Below are 17,408 nucleotides of genomic sequence, written 5' to 3'. Positions count from 1 at the left end.
TGTTGGCAGTTTTCTGGAGAACAGATTGGAAGGAGCTGTGCTGGTGGCGAGGAGACAGGCAGTTTGCTTCCATTCAGATAGGACAAGAGCTGCTGTAATGGGGATAGAGGGAAGGTTGAGGGGTTTGAGTCTCCCTTTCCTGTTACTTTAAAAATAATTTTATAAAATTCATGTATTTAACAATTTAGTCTGAATTCCTTTGTGCATATATATTTATTTAAATAATCAAAAGTTATTTGTATAACTGAAAGTTTCAGAACATTTGAAAAATTGTTTATGGTTAAAAAGTTGAGTTTTGAAGCAGTAACTCTTATATCCAATTGTCTGGAAAACTTTTTAAAACTAGAATTAGGGGTGCCTTGGTGGCTCAGTTGTATGCCTTGGGCTTAGGTCATGATCTCAGGGAACAAGCCCTGGTCATGATCCCTGGGAACAAGCCCTGCATTGGGCTCCCTGCTCAGCGAGAAACCTGTTTCTCTCTCCCACTACCCCTGCTTTTGTTCCCTTTCTCATTGTCTGTCTCTCTCTGTCAAATGAATAAAATCTTAATAAATAAATGAAAATTTGGTTAACTTCATTCTTGTATTTTAACTTTTTAAATATTTTTAGGGTACACTAACTAGTATGCCAGAAGTCCAACAAGAGAATGTAATCAGTTCTCAAGACTTAACAGGTATGATAATCTTCTTCAATAAAGTATCACCAAACCTAATAGTATAGCTTTTATCCCCCTACCCCATTTGACTATGGAAAAACAAAATAGTTTTTTAGTCTATGACAGTCTTAAATTAAAAACAAATGAAAAACTTGAAGTATTTTGTGTGTAAGTTTTGTTATTCCGAATTAAAAATCTTCTCTGTAGTGAACTGTCTTTTTATCCTTTATGAAATTACTTTTTATTTTTGTGGGTATAATTTGCTTTTTATTCATGGGATAAGTTATAATGAGACTTTTTAAGACATGTAATAAATTAATAAATTAATGATTTTCATAGTTCAGCTTTTCATGATTAATTTTCAAACTTTGATAGTGAATCTAGTTGCTAATGTACATCAAGATGGTGAGGATGAACAAGCATTCATTTTAACTCTGGTGGAAATCCCAACCAATGCTGTAGAAGAATTTAGTGATACCAGTGCACAGTTAATGCCAAACCCTTTACTGCCAGCACCCATATTGATCAAATCCGTGAATACAGAAGAAAGGAGTGACATGAGGTAATGAATAAGCTAAACTATTTATTTTTTACTTTTTATTTAAATTCCAGTTAGTTATCATACAGTGCAGTGTTAGTTTCTGGTGTACAATATGGTGATTCAACACTTCCATACATCACCTGGGAACTGAACTCTTTTTGCCAGGAGGAAAGGTGCTTTATGAGTTGAATAGTATTAACTGAGTAAATTGTTCACCAGCATTATTTATAATTGTCTCAAAGCTCTTATTTTATAATTATGTGTTAAGTTAGAGAAGAAATTGTTGATTTTATGCCTGATAAAGCTGCCATTTAAATGTATAATACTTTTGTGTGAAACTTATTTGGTATCCTAAGCATTTTGAAAGCTAAAAAAATTTAGCTGTTCAGATTGTAAAATGTTGTCTATCAAAGGCGTGTGGTTACTTTGTAAGCTTATATATTTTAAATTCTGAAATAAATACACATTCACAGAAATTGCAAGAAGGATAACGTTTCTGTGTGTGTGTGTGTGTATTTTTTTTTCAAGTAGGCTTCCATGCCCAGTGTGGAGCCCATCATGGGGTTGGAACTCACAACTTTGAGATCAAGACCTGAGCTGAGATCCAGAGTCAGACACTTAACCAACTGAGCCACCTAGGCGCCCCATTTCTATATATTTTAATACTGCTTTTTAAATTCCTTACTAGAGAATTGTTGTATTTTAACAGTCACTGGTTAAGATGCTTAGTTCTCTGTAAAGTAGCATTAGATGTTAGCCTTTTATATAAGTAAAAGGCATTTTAGATTAAAATTTTAACTTTATAGATAAGGAAAACACTATTTTTATACCTTGGATTTAATTTAGTATTATGGATTTAAGTTGTGAGTTTTTGAGTATGAATGGATCTCAGAACTAACATTTTTGTGACTATGGCCATTTATATATATATTAGTTACTTGGAAGTTTTTTGGCAGTTTTCACTGGAATATTTCAGCCTTTTACCTCATTAAGTAGCTTCTAATTTTCTAATTTCATATGTATGCATTTTCTATACAGTGTGAGTTTTCCAGTAACTTCAGTTGGTCAGAATACCATCTGTTTATCTGATCCTGGAAAAGATGATTCTGAAAAGCTTCCTCCTGCTAATTTGGATCTTATATCTAGGAAGAGATTTCACTGTATGCTTGATGAAAGTGACCAGGTTCCTCCTCCCAAAAAAAGTTTGCTCACTTCAGGAGATGATTGTCACAATTATACTTCCGAGGTAAGATAGAATCATCAAGCAAGTAAGATGGCCATATTACAACAGATCCATTTCTGTTTCTTTCTTTAGACTCTTTATATAAAGATAGTTCTAATACTTTTCACCATTAATAATCCAGCTAAAACTGGTTTTGAATTCTCATTTTCAGCTCTTCTAGATGAAAATTGATGGACATTAGTCAGGAAGCCCATTCATAGTTCTTTGTAAATGGCTTAAAAAAAATAAGCCAAAATTTGTCCTACAGATCTGGATCCCGGCTGTACCCTTTAACAGTTTTGGGACCCGAGTTAGGATTTTTTATTTCTGTGAATGAGTTTCCCGTTGTGTAAATTAGTAATAGTAGTATCATCATCAGTATTACCATAACGCATAAAGCTATCCATTGTTTTTAGGAAGAGAACCAGAACCTTAAAGGCCCTCTATTTGTCTGGCCCATTTCTGTCTCTGATCTCACTGTGTGCCTCACTCTGTTACCATATTGGCCATCTTTCAGTTTCTAGAAAGCACCATCTTTCTTCACATCCCAGGGCATTTCTTTTCTTTTTTTTTTTTTTTAAAGATTTTATTTATTTATTTGACAGAGAGAGAGATCACAAATAGGCAGAGAGACAGACAGAGAGAGAGATGAGGAGAAGCAGGCTCCCTGCTGAGCAGAGAGCCCTATGCGGGACTCGATCCCAGGTCCCTGGGATCATGACCTGAGCCGAAGGTAGAGGCTTAACCCACTGAGCCACCCAGGCGCCCCAGGGCATTTCTTTTATTACCTTTTTATGAAACATTTTCTTGCCAAACATAGAAACTTCTTTAGCTCAGTCATCACTGTCTTTGGGAAGCCTGAAGATACTATGCGGATTTGATCACCAGCCACTATGTTAAAGGTTTCTTAGCACCCACTTGTTTATGTTTCCAATACTCATGATAATTTATCTCAACTGTGTAGCTACACTGTGGAAGAGTTAATTTATTTATTTTTAGGAAAGTTGATTTAGAATCTCTTTTCTCAAAGGGATAGTTGAAGACCAGTAGTCCTTAGGTGAGGGCAGACAACAGAGGCAGTGGATTCTATTTCTTCTTCTTTTTTTTTTTTTTTTGGCAGTGGATTCTTGTATATCTGATGGGTGGAAGATGGTATCACAGAATTTTTTTTTTATTAACATATAATGTATTATTTGCCCCAGGGGTACAGGTATATGAATCATCAGGCTTACACATTTCACAGCATTCACCATAGCACATACCCTCCCCAGTGTCCATAACCCAACCACCCTGAATGGTTTTAATTTCTCTTATGACAAGTAAGGTTGAATATCTTTCATATACTTAGAAGCCTTTTGTATTCCTTTCTCTGTGAAATGACTTTGTATTCTTTAGCCATTTTTGTGGTTGTGTTGTTGATCTTTTTCCTAGAGATTTGGAGGAACTCTGTGTTGTTTATGTCTTTGAAGGAGTTGCATATATTTTCCCCTACTTTTTGTCTTTTGACTCTACCTTTTGTGTGTGTTCTTTTTTTCTTGCAGACCTCTTTTTGGTTGATTTTTTGGGTATGGGGTAAGATTTTATTTTTAAATAATCTCTACGCCCAATGCAGGGCTTAAATTTACAGCTCCAAGATCAGGAGTCACATGCTCTATACACTGAGCCAGCCAGGTGCCCCAGTTTTTTTTAATATGAAAATTTTTAAGAATTTAAAAACGTAAGGAAGTATAATGTATCCCTGTGTATCAGTCACCCAGTTTCATCAGTTCATTAGCATTCCTTTCAAGCATTGTGGTTTTTAAAAAAAATTTTTACTTATTTATTATAAGATTTTACTTATTTGACAGAGAAAGGAAGAGCATCACGCAAGCAGGGGGAGTTGCAGTTGAGGCATAGTGAGAAACAGGCTCCCCACTGAGCAGGGAGCCCGGTGTGGGGCTCAGTCCTAGGACACTGGGATCATGACCTGAGCCAAAGGCACATATTTAACCGACTGAGCCAGCCAGACCCCTCTTTGATCTTATTTGTGATTTTTATTTTTTAAACTTAAAACATTCTGACAATAAAAAAATGCTTATAAAATGTTGAAGTTATAATTGTAAATTTTAGAATGCACACATACTGCAGTCATAGAGACATGTAGACATTTTTTTATGTAATCCATTTATCAGTCTTTTTATGTATGGCTTCTGGGGATTGTGTTACACATTGAAAGTCTACCTTGAGATTTAGTATAAATTCTTAGAGTTAACATTAATGATTTGTTTAGAATTTATTTTGGTGTTAGAAGAGTGGAACCAATTTCATGTTTTCCAGGTGCCTACTTAGTTGTACCAGCACCATTTGTTGAATAATTCATTTTTTCTCCACTGACTTAAAATTCCACTTACTGGGTATGAAGTCCCATATGTATTTGAGTGTACTCCCTGAATTTTCTTCTACTTTGAGATTCACCTGTTTGTTCTAGAGCAACAGTGTCCCACTGTTTTAAATTACTGTAGTTTTAAATGCTTTGCTATCTTAAATGGAAAGTTTCTCTCTCCCCTGCACATTATTTTATTTTTTTCAAGTTTTTCCTAGCTGGGTATATGTCCTAAAGTTGATGTTAATTTTAGAATTTACTTGTTTAGAGCTTAAAAAAAAAAAAAAAAAGAAACTATTGATACTTAAATTAGGATCATATTAACTTGACCAGTTAACATAGAGAAAGTTGGTGTCAGAATTTTTGTTACGTTGGATTTTTTTTTTTTAATTCAAAAACATAGTATGTCTTTCCACTTGTTTAATTACTCTTTTATGTCTCAGTGGTATTTTTAGTTCTTCATTTAAATTCTGGTCCGTTTCTTATTAGGTCATCCCCTAAGAATTTTATCTTTTTTGTTGTCATTATCATTGACAACAAAACATTAGAGAACTTACTGAATTTCCTTTACCACCTACAGTAATTTTTCACTTGATTCTGTTGGGTTTTCTCATTCTTCTCATACACTTCGTATACACTTAATTTCTTTCTCTTTTCTATATAGGCTAACAAAACTCAAAAAATATCAGAAAACAGTCCTGATAGTAGACATCTTTTTCTTATTCCTGATTTAAATGAGAATATTTCCAGTGTTTATGAATGGGATGCTGGTTTTGAATTGCAGTAATTACAGTTTATGGTGTTAAGAAAATGTCTTTTTTTAAAGTATGAATAATATTGGATACTTTCCCTGTAAACATACAGATGGGGGTATTATTTTTCTTCTCAGTTCAGTTGATTTATACTAAATTTCACATACTCAAACATCTTTGCATTCCTGAGACAAACTCTGCTTGATTATGTTGTGTTAGTCTTTTGATATGTTGCTGAATTATGTTTGTACTATTATATTTGATATTTTTGTACTGGTTATAATCAGAATTTGAATTAATATTAACACTGGTTTATTAAAAGCATTGGAAAACTTCTCTTTTACTGTGCTCTGGAATAGATTTAGTAACAGTAGCAATGTCTTTTTCATAAATGTTGGTAGCATTTCCATAAGACATCTTTTACCCCAGAGGTTTCTGGGAGATACATGCTTACTTCATTTAAAAAAAAAAAAAAAAAAAAAAAGAACGACGTTTTACTTGATAAATTTTTTTTTTCTTAATTTTCTTAAAACAGGTGTGTTCAAAGGAAATGATAAATGCTTCTGAGGAAACAGGTGAGTGAAATAAATTTTAATATGATTACAATTGGCTATTTTTAATGCATCTGTTAAAATTTGGAATTGAAGAAGAGATCTTGCTCACTTTCTCTAAGAATCTTGCTTTGATTCTTATGTTTTTCTCCCCAGCTGAGATCTTGGATTTGGCACTTTCATAGCCATACAAAGCTGCTTTAATCTTGTAATTAATAGAAAACTATGTGGCTACAGGATGTCCTATAAAAGCTGAACAATTATATTTTAGGAATTAGAAAGCTGAGCATAAAAGAGTTTTTATAGTTCCTTTGGTTTACTACCCAGGGATTAGCAGGTAATAACTCTTATTTTGTTAGTTGAAGATAGATTTATGGAGAAAGATTTTCTAGGTCAAAATATGTTGGTAGGACTATTTTGTATCTGAATGAAAAAATTCTAACCATACTTTTTTTTTTTTAAACCAGCTACAAAGTTCTTAATAGTCCAGATGACTTACATATTAATTTATAATTTAGTTTATTCTTATTAGAGTAAGTTAATGGTATGTTGTATATACAGATTTCAATATGTGTTCTCTGTGTTTATCATTTGTCTTCATTTTTTGAAGGGGAGTCTTACAAGGAACAAGGTATCTTCCCTACCTCAGGAGGCACACATACAACTCCAGAACCTCAGAAAGAGCAACTTGAACCAGCTTTTCAGAGTATAGAATCTGGGTCTCTTGATAAAATAACAGATACACATATAGAAAAAAGTACATCTCAGTTACCTCAGGATGAGAGGATTGTGTCTGCTAAGGAGGAGGGAATTTGTGCTGCTTCGAAGTCTGAACAAATGAATAACATTGCATCATCTTCAAAAACCCCATTATCCAGGTACTATGAGATGCTCTTTAACAGAAATTCTCTCCATTTCTCTTTCTCAAAGGGTAAATGTAACCTGTATGCAACAGATATGATATATATGTAAAGACTAAGTTCACTACTATGGATGCTGTTTTATAAACATATCTCTCTGTCAGTAATGTAAAGGGAAGGAGTTTTATCAAAGGAAGTTCGGTAGTCAACATTTTGTAGGACTCTTCAGATATGGAATTTTAGGAATTTGTTACATTCCATATAACAGGAGCTTAACTTTAAATGCTGAAACTAACTTTTTAGGTAGAAAATCTGCATTGGCACCCGATGGTATGATGGTATACCAGCTACTGGTATATAATGATCAAAATAATAAAGATATTTAGTAGATATGCTGATACCACTAATGTGGTATCGCATGTGCCATTTTCGTATTCATGGAAAGAAGTTGGTATTAGGAATCTCTCTTCTTGCATATTCTTGAATATCTTTACATTTGCGTCTCTAGACCTGGCAGAAGACCCCTGGGATTTTTGTCTTTAATATGTTCAAAGAATAGTTTGGAGTCTGATGAACCTACTCAGGTTTATAATAAGAAACGTCTAAAACCTCTTATACCTGTATCAAGAAAGAATCTGAAAAGATCAAATCCACTCAGTGAAAGCCAGAAAAAAATCCAAGAGTCCTCTGATCAGCCTCCATCTCCAAGTGTTGTTGATACTCAATCTGAGAATACTGGCAGTTCAGCAACTCAGGTATGTGATAACTGTTATATTTTATTGTTTGTATAGAATGGGTTAGAGAGGTGCCTGGGTGGCTCAGTGGGTTAAAATCTCTGCTTGGATCATGATTCCAGGGTCCTAGGATTGAGTCCCGCATCAGGCTCTCTGCTCAGCGGGGAGCCTGCTTCCTCCTCTCTCTCTCTCTGCCTGCCTCTCTGCCTACTTGTAATCTCTGTCTGTCAAATAAACAAATAAAATCTTAAAAAAAAAAAAAGAATGGGTTAGAAATCAGACTCAACTAGGAAAAACATGGCAATTGCTATTTTCATTTGGATATTAGAAATTGTTTCAGAGCATCTCTTGTCTGTCTTCTCCCCATCATACCTCACTATAAGAAAGGAAGATAAGGTATTAAACTAAGAAGTTACAACTCCTTTAGTACAGAGGCATTTAAGCCAGCTGTACATGGACCCTTTAATTGTCATTCCTTTAATGCAGAGAACTTTTTGATCTGTGGAAGCAAAACAAAATGTTGCTGGTGTTTTATTTGTTTTGGGGGTAATGTCCTGAAATCCATAAGAATTCAAGGAATAGTAAAATTAGAATTTATTTGCATGTTTCATTTCTCTTCATGCTATTGATGTTCATATGGGAAGTCCTGGGATGGAAACATATATGAATTTACATCGGAAACTTTGGAAGAGTATTGGGATTGGTTACTTAGGATTTCAACACAGAAAAGGCTGGTGACCTATTAGATAGCACGAGTCTCAAAAGGAGTACTTTGGCAAAGACTGTCTTTAAAATTTTTAAAAATACTTCATATTTCCTAGAATTATTTTCTGGAACCAGTATGTTATGAATCTTTATTGTAGCCAAATGACTGTGGAGAATAGTTGTTAAAATTATCAGCAGTGTAACTGTGCCAGTTAAGGTCCTAGTCTTGCCAGCTTTAGATATTAACTCTTGAAAATAAATTTTTTTCTCATTTAATATGACAGTAGAGGGTAGAAATGTAATTTCATCTGTTTAATTAGCATTTCTTTTGTTATTAGTGAAGCATGCTCCCTGCTGAGCAGAGAGAGAAGCAGGCAGAGAGAGAGGAGGAAGCAGGCTCCCCGCTTAGCAGAGAGCCCAGTGTGGGGCTCCATCACAGGACCCTAGGATCATGACCTGAGCCAAAGGCAGAGGCCTCAACCACAGAGCCACCCAGGTGCCCCATGCCCCCATTATTTTTAATGACTAGATCATGTCCCACTGTTTTGATGTACCATAGAGTAATAGTGGTCTCACACTGGTAGTCATTTAGGTTATTCCTAATGGATTTGCTGCTTCAAATAATATGGTAATAGCTAACTTATAAATGAGTGATTTTACACATTTATCTATAGGTTGAATTCCTAGAAATAGAATTGTTGGATCAAAAGGGGGTTATTCTTTTGATAGAGATTGCTTGAGTGTCTTCCATACGGAACGTATTAGTTTCTGTTTATAGCAGCAGTGTAGACTAGACACTAGATGTCATCATTTTTTTTCACTTTTGGAATTCTTTGTAGATTTAATGAGCATATGAGTGAGGTTGAGCACTTCTTCATGTATTTGAATCATTTATGCTTTCTCCGTGAACCCTCTAATCATGTTTGATTTTTTAAAAAAGATTTTATTTATTTATTTATTTAATTGACACAGAGAGAGAGTGAGCACAAGCAGGGGGAGCAGCAGAGGGAGAGGGAGAAGCAGGCTCCCCACTGAGCAGGGAGCCCGATTGAGGGACTCAATCCCAGGACTCAGGGATCATGATGCACTGAAGGCAGACGCTTAACCGACTAAGCCATCCAAGCACTCCATGTTTGGTTTTTAAAAAAAATTGCATCATTAGTATTTTTCATGTTGATTTGTAGAAGCTCTTCCATTAACGAAAACCCTTTGGGATAAAGGTTATATGTGTATATTTGTTAATTTTTAAAAACCTATATGTCATTTGCTTTTTGATTTTGTGTACAGTAGTTTTTGCCATGTGGACATTTAAAAAATTTTTACATAGGTGAATTTATCAATCTTTTCTTTTATGACTTCTGCATTTCGAGTCATTTAAAAAGATAACTCCCTCTCCCCCAGTCCAGGATTATTAAAAAGTGTTTTCCCATGATATTTTAGAGTAGATTGTTTTTTAAGATTTTATTTATTTATTTGAGGGAGCATGAGCAGGAGGTGGCGGGAGTGGGGGGGGAGGCTGCGCAGCAGGGGGCTGACTTGGGGCTCAGTCTCAGGATCCTGAGATCATGGCCTGAGCTAAAGGCAGATGTTTAACAGACTGACCCACCCAAGCGTCCCTAGAATAGATGTTTAAAAAATATTTTCACATTTAAATCATTTGATTTATCTTGAATTTATTTTGGTTTGACTTCTTTTTTTCCTAATATGGTTATATAGTTGTCCAACATCATTTATTAAATAATCCAACTTTTCTCATACTAAATTTGCAGTATGTGTTGGGGATATTTGTAGTCTTTTTTGTTGATATAAAAGTCTGTTCCAATGACAATACGATGTTGTCTTAATTTTTTGTAAGTTCGTAAGTATGCTAACTTTTGATAGAATTGCTTTAATTTGTAGTTGCCTTGGAATACTATTCTATTTTGTGGATCTGTATTCTTATGCAGGTTATCAAAATGTTTCATTATAGATTTGATGTTATGCTTTTCTGTATTAACATTTTTTTCAAGGAAATTACGGTAAAATAATGGATCGTATGTACACTGTAATTAATCTAATCATACCCACTGTTGTGTTTGTTGAGTCCAATTTTATTATTTTAACTAATACTTCAAAGGTTATCTTACTCATAAAATTCTTACTATGTTTAGTATTATTTCCCTAATAAAACAGCACAGAAACGAAACTTTTGGGTCAAAGAGTATGAACATATTTAAAGCATATTTAATATTTATTACTATATTGCTTTTCAAAGAGATGGCAATTTGGATGACCACTACCAATATATAAATGTTATATTGCATACTTATTTTTATTATCTTTTTAGGCTTCTTGTGATCGTCCCTTACCAAAAGAAGAATGTAAAAGTAGCCAAAACCGGGTACCTGAGGAGGAGCCAACCACAGTCTCAGAATATTTCTTCGGTGATATCTTTATCGAAGTAGATGAAACAGAATAAAAGTCTTTTTTTTTTTTTTTTTAATTTTTTTAAGTCTAGGATTTCCAGAGTCAAATATCAACTAAGCAGTATTTAGAAAAAAGCATCACTGGCTTTTTTTCTTTAGATTGATTTTGAATATTTAAGAGCTTGATTTGAAGCTTTTATAATCAGTGGAAAACATAGCTGAGGTTCCTTTCATTCTGATTGATTCAGCATTTTGGAAATACAAAGCAGTTAAGACTGCTTCTGAGACAGAAATAGCTTCTCTTGTTCACGTTTTGACTCTTACTGTGCTGAACACACGTGGACATTTTGGAGTGCTGTGGGTAAACTCTCTGTATAAATCACAGTGCCGACTTATTTGGAGGTAGATTGTATTTAGCATTTAGTGAACTTATTTTGTAAAGGCTTTTTTCTGTTTTTTTTTTTATTTGTTTGTTTGTTTTTGTGTTTTATTTGTTTTGCTGAAGGCCTTTACAGTTGCCTCTGAGAATATGAAAGCATATTGTGAAATCTCCACTTTAGTATGGTAAATCTTAAAAACTTTTCTATTATCAGCTATTTGACTGGAAAATATGTATTTTTCTAATTCATGTTGATGTAACATTAGTCCTAATTGAACAAGTAGTATTTAAACTTATTTATAAAAATGAAACATCAAAAAGTTTATTTATTTTTAAATTTTTTATTTAAAGGAATATTGAGTTTTAATTATTTTCACCACTCAGATTATGGGTAAAGACAACATTGACAAATTTGTGTTTGTCCCTTTTCCCTTTAATTTTTAAAGATATTTATAGTTATATCACTAAAAGTATTTGGATAGTATATATGTTTTGAATACATTTTTTTCTCATAGTTTAGTATATTGAATTTGTACTGTGAAGTTTTTGTTTTTCTTATTTTTTTGGATAATCTCAGGATTTGTATGGGGAAAAAACCCTTAATTTATGAGGGAGATTTGCCTACAAAATTCAGTCCCTTTTACACACACACACACACACACACACACACACACTCACATACATTCCTTTTTTTAAAAACTAATTTCTTGATAGCTTTTTCCCCCCATTAAATTTTGCTTAAGGGGCTCTTAGGCCTTTAAGCACAGAACATAATTGTGATATTAAAACAGAAAATAAGATAATAAGACTTTATTTAGTCAGTGATTATCATCAGTATTAATTTAAGGGTTGTTTTTGATTTTGAAATTTTGCTTTTTATACATGTAATTCCATTATCTACCCAAGCAAATCTTCAGTGGTTCAAATCAAACTTCTCAAAAACAAATTTGTTCTTTTACTTGAAAAGCCTCAGAGCAGGAGTTAGAAACATTTTCTGCAAAATATTCTTGAATTTGCAGGCTGGATGGCCTCGGTGGCAGCTGTTTCAGTGTGAAAACAGCCACAGACAATACTGAAGGGATTGACATGGCTGTAATGGGCTTTTCATTTGACCCCTATATTAGATAGTAATTTTCTTACCTTAAGGTGCTGACATTTTATCTTTGACATATCTCTCATTGAAGTTATTAGTTGTGCATCACAATTAAAACTGTGATGATTGCATTACAAAATGAGCAGTATTTCAACTGGGAATATATTTTAATGTCTAGATAATTGTGTTTGTATATTGAAAAAAATAGTGGCGAATTTTCAACTTCATTAGTAAAATAGGATGTGGTTCAGCAAATATAACAGTAATCCTAAAATTGCTATTAGAGCATTTCTTATTCATTGCTTTATAGTGAAATTTATAATTTAACTTTTGTGTCATCAAGGGGGAATCTATAAATCTGAGTGGAAATTCTCAGTAGGTATGCATTAATTTATTTCATGTGATTAATATGTCACAAAAATCATGGTTGTCAATCACATAGCTATTTTAATGCCCTGTTTTTATAAAATTTTTAAAGTCTCATATTTTGAAACAGTTTCTTTCATTTAATCTTAGTTTGGATGTTAGGTTGTCACAGTTAAACTATTATTCTATCCCTTGTGTAATATTTATTTTTTAACTTTGTTAACATCTGTCTCTTGTTCATCTATAATGAATTCATTTTATGGAAGGTGTAACTTCTTACTATATAAAAAAATAATTTTATCTTTGGGTATTCATTGTGTAAGAGAATCAAGTCAGCCAAGATAAATTGTCCTACTATTATATCCTTCAAACTAATCTGGGAAAATAAGAAACTTAATCATTGTATTTACCTTACAAGGTGGAAAGAATTAGTCACACCCTTTGTTTATATTCTTGTAAAGATGATGTTGTGAAGAATTATTTTGTAAATCTGAAAGGAGGTATGAATAATGGTCTTTATTTTCTTGACTTTTCCTCCTGAATACTTATATTTTAGCAAGTGGTCAACATGATGATTTTAAAAGCCTAACTGTTGGTAAATGATTGAGGCACAGTTAAAAATATGAGTATCTGCTGCTTACCACCATGTTATTCAAATTAGAAGTGACCATATATACTCTCTTGCTTGAAGGAGTTTTTGACAAAAAAGCAATACCTGTCATTTGTAAATTTTCTTGTTCTAAAGAAAGCAGTTATGTTCTATAGATATAAATTATGTAAATAAAAGTTATTTTATACTACTTCTATTGTTTTTTCTTTTCACATGACTTTTTTTTTTAAAGGATGTCTTTTTTTTTTTTTTTTTTAAGATTTTATTTATTTGACAGAGAGAGATCACAAGTAGGCAGAGAGACAGGCAGAGAGAGAGGGGGAAGTAAGCTCCCCGCTGAGCAGAGAGCCCAATATGGGGCTCGATCCCAGGACCCTGAGATCATGACCTGAGCTGAAAGCAGAGGCTCAACCCACTGAGCCACCCAGGCACCCCTCTTTTCACATGACTTAAAGATATTGTTTAACCAAAACTTGTCGGTTTTTCACCTACAGCATATACTTTCTTCCATCCATAAAAATGTAAGTGGAAGAATTAATCTTTTGTCTTATAAGTATGCTGTGAAGGATATTTTTTTGATCTTGTAAGATTAAAGTATAGACTTCTCCCTTCCTCCCATTTAGGACATGTGAAGAGTTGCTTTCTTGTTTATTTATTCCTTATATAATGAATTTTAAGGTATCAGAACTCAGTTTCTTTTACTGTTTTTTCTTCCCACTTTGTTTTCTTTGTAGAGAAACTTTTGTCCTGGCCATAATATAATCCTGGACATATAATCTAAAGCCCAGGATGGAATTTTTATCTTGAATTTACTCATATTATCAAAGAGCTTTATATATGAGCTGCCTATATTTTTTGGTCTGGTTGTGTTTAGAGACATTATGTGAAATCGAATAAAAGCCTAAAGAAATTGATATTTTTACTGTAATGGTGTTAGAGAGTTTTAAATAGTTATATCATCCAATATCCTACCTATGAGAATCCTATTTAGGATAATTTCTCTTTGGCTTTAGTACCAGGAATAATTGGGCTTCTGTTCGACTGGTTTGATTTTGTTGTTGTTGTTTTGTTTTTGTATATGTGCTGTGTGAACCCTTGTATTATTTTCTTTTTCAATGCAAAGCTAAATTTGGGGTCAGTACTTCACAAAAGTTTTGTACTAAACTCATTCTGACCCTTTTTATCCTCATCCCCCCCCACCACCACAGATTTTTTAAACTTTCACTTTTTTAAAACAACAGGCTACCATTTATTATGCTAGACATGGTACTAACCTTTTAGTATGCATTATATCATATTTTAAAAAATTATTACACATGGCTGAAAAAGTCAAGTAGTGCTACATTTCAAACAAGCTGTGTCTTCTGCTATTGTTATTGTTATTTATAGAATTTACAATGTTAGACATTGATAACTGACATTCCGTCATGGTACTTAAGAATTTTAGCTTTCTTTGGGCACCTGGGTGATTCACTCAGTTAAGCATCTGCCTTCAGCTCAGGTCATGATCCCAGAGTCCTGGGACTGAGTCCTCCATTGGGCTTCCTGTTCAGCAAGGAACCTGGTTCTCCCTCTCCCTCTGCCTGCTCCTCCTCTCTGTCAAGTAAATTAAATAAAATCTTTTTTTTTTTAAAGATTTTATTTATTTATTTGACAGACAGAGATTACAAGTAGACAGAGAAGCAGGCAGAGAGAGAGGAAGGGAAGCAGGCCCCCTGCTGAGCAGAGAGCCTGATGTGGGACTCAATCCCAGGACCTTGAGATCATGACCTGAGCCGAAGGCAGCGGCTTAACCCACTGAGCCACCCAGGCGCCCCAATTAAATAAAATCTTAAATAGCTTTCTTAAAACTCCCCTCCTTGCTTCCCTCTTGTTAATCTTCCCTTATGTTAATCATAAGGTTTAGTCCATATTTAGTATTGTTACTGTATTAATTGTAATTATTCAGTGCTGTATCTCTTTATGTACTAAGGTGACATGGTACAAGCTTTTGTTTTTCTTGGAGTTAATAATTGCTGCACTTTTTTCATTTGCTTTGGGTTTTGTTTTTGAACCTGTGACTTAACTTTCCACACTCTCCAGCAAGTGTTTAAAATGCCTCTGCATATAATTTTCCACATGGTCAAACTATAAGGTAAACTGTTTTCTTCTTTTCTTTTTTTTTTTCCTGGAACACTTTCTGGAGCTCATTCTTCCTACTTTAAAGTGGACCAGGGGCTTTACAGATATCTGTGTGCAGTATAGCTGTCGTCATGAGACTTCCCTTGTCTATTACTCTGTGAATTTCCTACCTCTCTTTCTTGGTTTAGATTCTGTTTCTTGAGCCCATGCCATTGCCTTTCTTGATTGTTTTGGCATATCTTCCACTTTTTACTGCAAGAGTACATGGCTGATAGCATTGTTTAAAACTTCATGTGTCTGAAATTTCTTTATTCTACTCTCAGTTGGGCTATGAATAGAATTTCCTGAATAATTTGAAAATAATTTTTACATCATTTTGAAGGCATGCTCCATTGTCTTCCAGTTTTCAGTGTTTAAAAGTTTGGTGCCATTTTGATTCTCTATCCTTTGGATGTGGCTTACCTACTTACAGTTTTTTGACCTGGTATTCTGCACAATAATGAACTTTGGTATAAGCCCGCCCTCCTTTCCTGCCCCTGCATTCATGCTGCTGGACACTTAATGGACCTTTTTAATAGGGAACATCGTCTATTTCCCTTTTGAGAAATGTTTTTGTATTATTGTTTTGATAATTTTGTTTCTTCTAATTTCATTGTTCTCATATCTGCAATTTCTATTAATCATTTTATTTTTTTACCACTTTTATTGGTTCCCTAAGTTACCTTTTCTCTACTGCTTTCCATTTCTTTGTTCCTCCCTCCTTCTCTTTCTTTTCTTCACTTTTGTTGTTTTGTTCTTGTTTTGGGAAGAGGGAGATTGTCTCAATTTTGACTTCGGGAGAAAAACGGAAGCATCTATTTCTTTTTAGAAGCGACTTTTGTTAGTCACAAGATTGGCAGAGGGAAGGCCTAGATAATTTTTTTTTTTTTTTAAAGATTTTATTTATTTATTTGACAGACAGAGATCACAAGTAGGCAGAGAGGCAGGCAGAGAGTGAGAGAGAGGAAGCAGGCTCCCCGCGGAGCAGAGAGCCCGATGTGGGACTCGATCCTAGGACCCTGGGATCATGACCTGAGCTGAAGGCAGAGGCTCTAACCCACTGAGCCACCCAGGCGCCCAAGGCCTAGATAATTTTAATGCTGCTAACAAATTGATAGAATCAAATCACAGAATGTGAGTCATCATGTAAAACCATCATCCTTTGATTTGGTTCATAATTTTGAGTCAACACTGTTTTCTTCAGTTAATGTTTTTAAGGCATCGTATGCATTTAATAAAATAAATAGATCTTATATATTCAGTTTGAGGACTGACAATACATACACCTCTGTAACAACCCCACAAAACGTTTCCATCACCCTAGGAAGTTCCCTTAAGCCCCTTCCCCTCTCTCATCCACAAAGAGTAGTTTAGCCTGTTCCTTAAACTTTGTGGAATCACATACTGTGCTTTTTTCTTTTTTTGTGTGTTTGGTAATTTTTGTTCAACGTGTTTTTGGGATTTATCCCTGTTAGTAGTTGTTTGCTTTTGTTGCTGAATTTTATTCCATTTTATGAGGATACCACATTATGTGAATACATCCTAATTTCCTGTCCATTTTCCTACAGGAGTGTTTGCAAATTTTGGTGTTTTCAATAAAGCTATGTAAATATTCTTGTACAAATACTATGTTTAAATACATAGTAGTGTCACCTCATTTGTTAGATATACTTTTAAGTACTTTTTTAAAAAAGATTTTAAGTAATTTCTACATGCAACATGGGGCTCAAACTTACAACCCCAAGATCAAAAGTTGCATGCTCTCCTGACTGAAACACAAAGGTACCCCAGTACTTGGTTTTCTTTGATACCATTATATATGGTTTTTAAAATGTTCATTTTCTAATTGTTTATTGCTGAAATAGGCAACTGCTTTTGTATTACAATTAAAATTTTAATAACGGCATTTTCTATAACATCCATTCATAGTCTAGTCTTTTTTTTTGTTTGTTTGTTTTAAGACTTTTATTTCTTTGAGAGAGCATGAGCAGGGCAAAGGGTAGACAGATAGGG

At 34.0% G+C, this 17,408-nt stretch overlaps 1 protein-coding gene across 10 annotated transcripts in view; it reads left to right on the top strand.

Annotated features, from left to right (window-relative positions):
* Positions 1 to 13,425, top strand: part of BDP1 (B double prime 1, subunit of RNA polymerase III transcription initiation factor IIIB) — a 96,346-nt gene extending 82,921 nt beyond the window's left edge. For all 10 annotated transcript variants that reach the window (XM_032336026.1, XM_032336023.1, XM_032336029.1 and 7 more), the window contains 7 exons: positions 610 to 673; positions 1,031 to 1,217; positions 2,235 to 2,442; positions 6,068 to 6,107; positions 6,694 to 6,961; positions 7,452 to 7,698; positions 10,709 to 13,425. In XM_032336026.1, the coding sequence (XP_032191917.1) occupies positions 610 to 673; positions 1,031 to 1,217; positions 2,235 to 2,442; positions 6,068 to 6,107; positions 6,694 to 6,961; positions 7,452 to 7,698; positions 10,709 to 10,840 (1,146 nt within the window). In that variant the 3' untranslated portion in view covers positions 10,841 to 13,425. The remainder of the gene's footprint in view (positions 1 to 609; positions 674 to 1,030; positions 1,218 to 2,234; positions 2,443 to 6,067; positions 6,108 to 6,693; positions 6,962 to 7,451; positions 7,699 to 10,708) is intronic.
* The last annotated feature ends 3,983 nt before the right edge of the window (positions 13,426 to 17,408 follow it).

The sequence above is a fragment of the Mustela erminea genome, chromosome 3, assembly GCF_009829155.1.
Source record: "Mustela erminea isolate mMusErm1 chromosome 3, mMusErm1.Pri, whole genome shotgun sequence".
NCBI classification, from domain to species: domain Eukaryota; kingdom Metazoa; phylum Chordata; class Mammalia; order Carnivora; family Mustelidae; genus Mustela; species Mustela erminea.
Note: the sequence above shows the minus strand (reverse complement) of the source record. Positions and strands in the feature narration are given on the sequence as shown.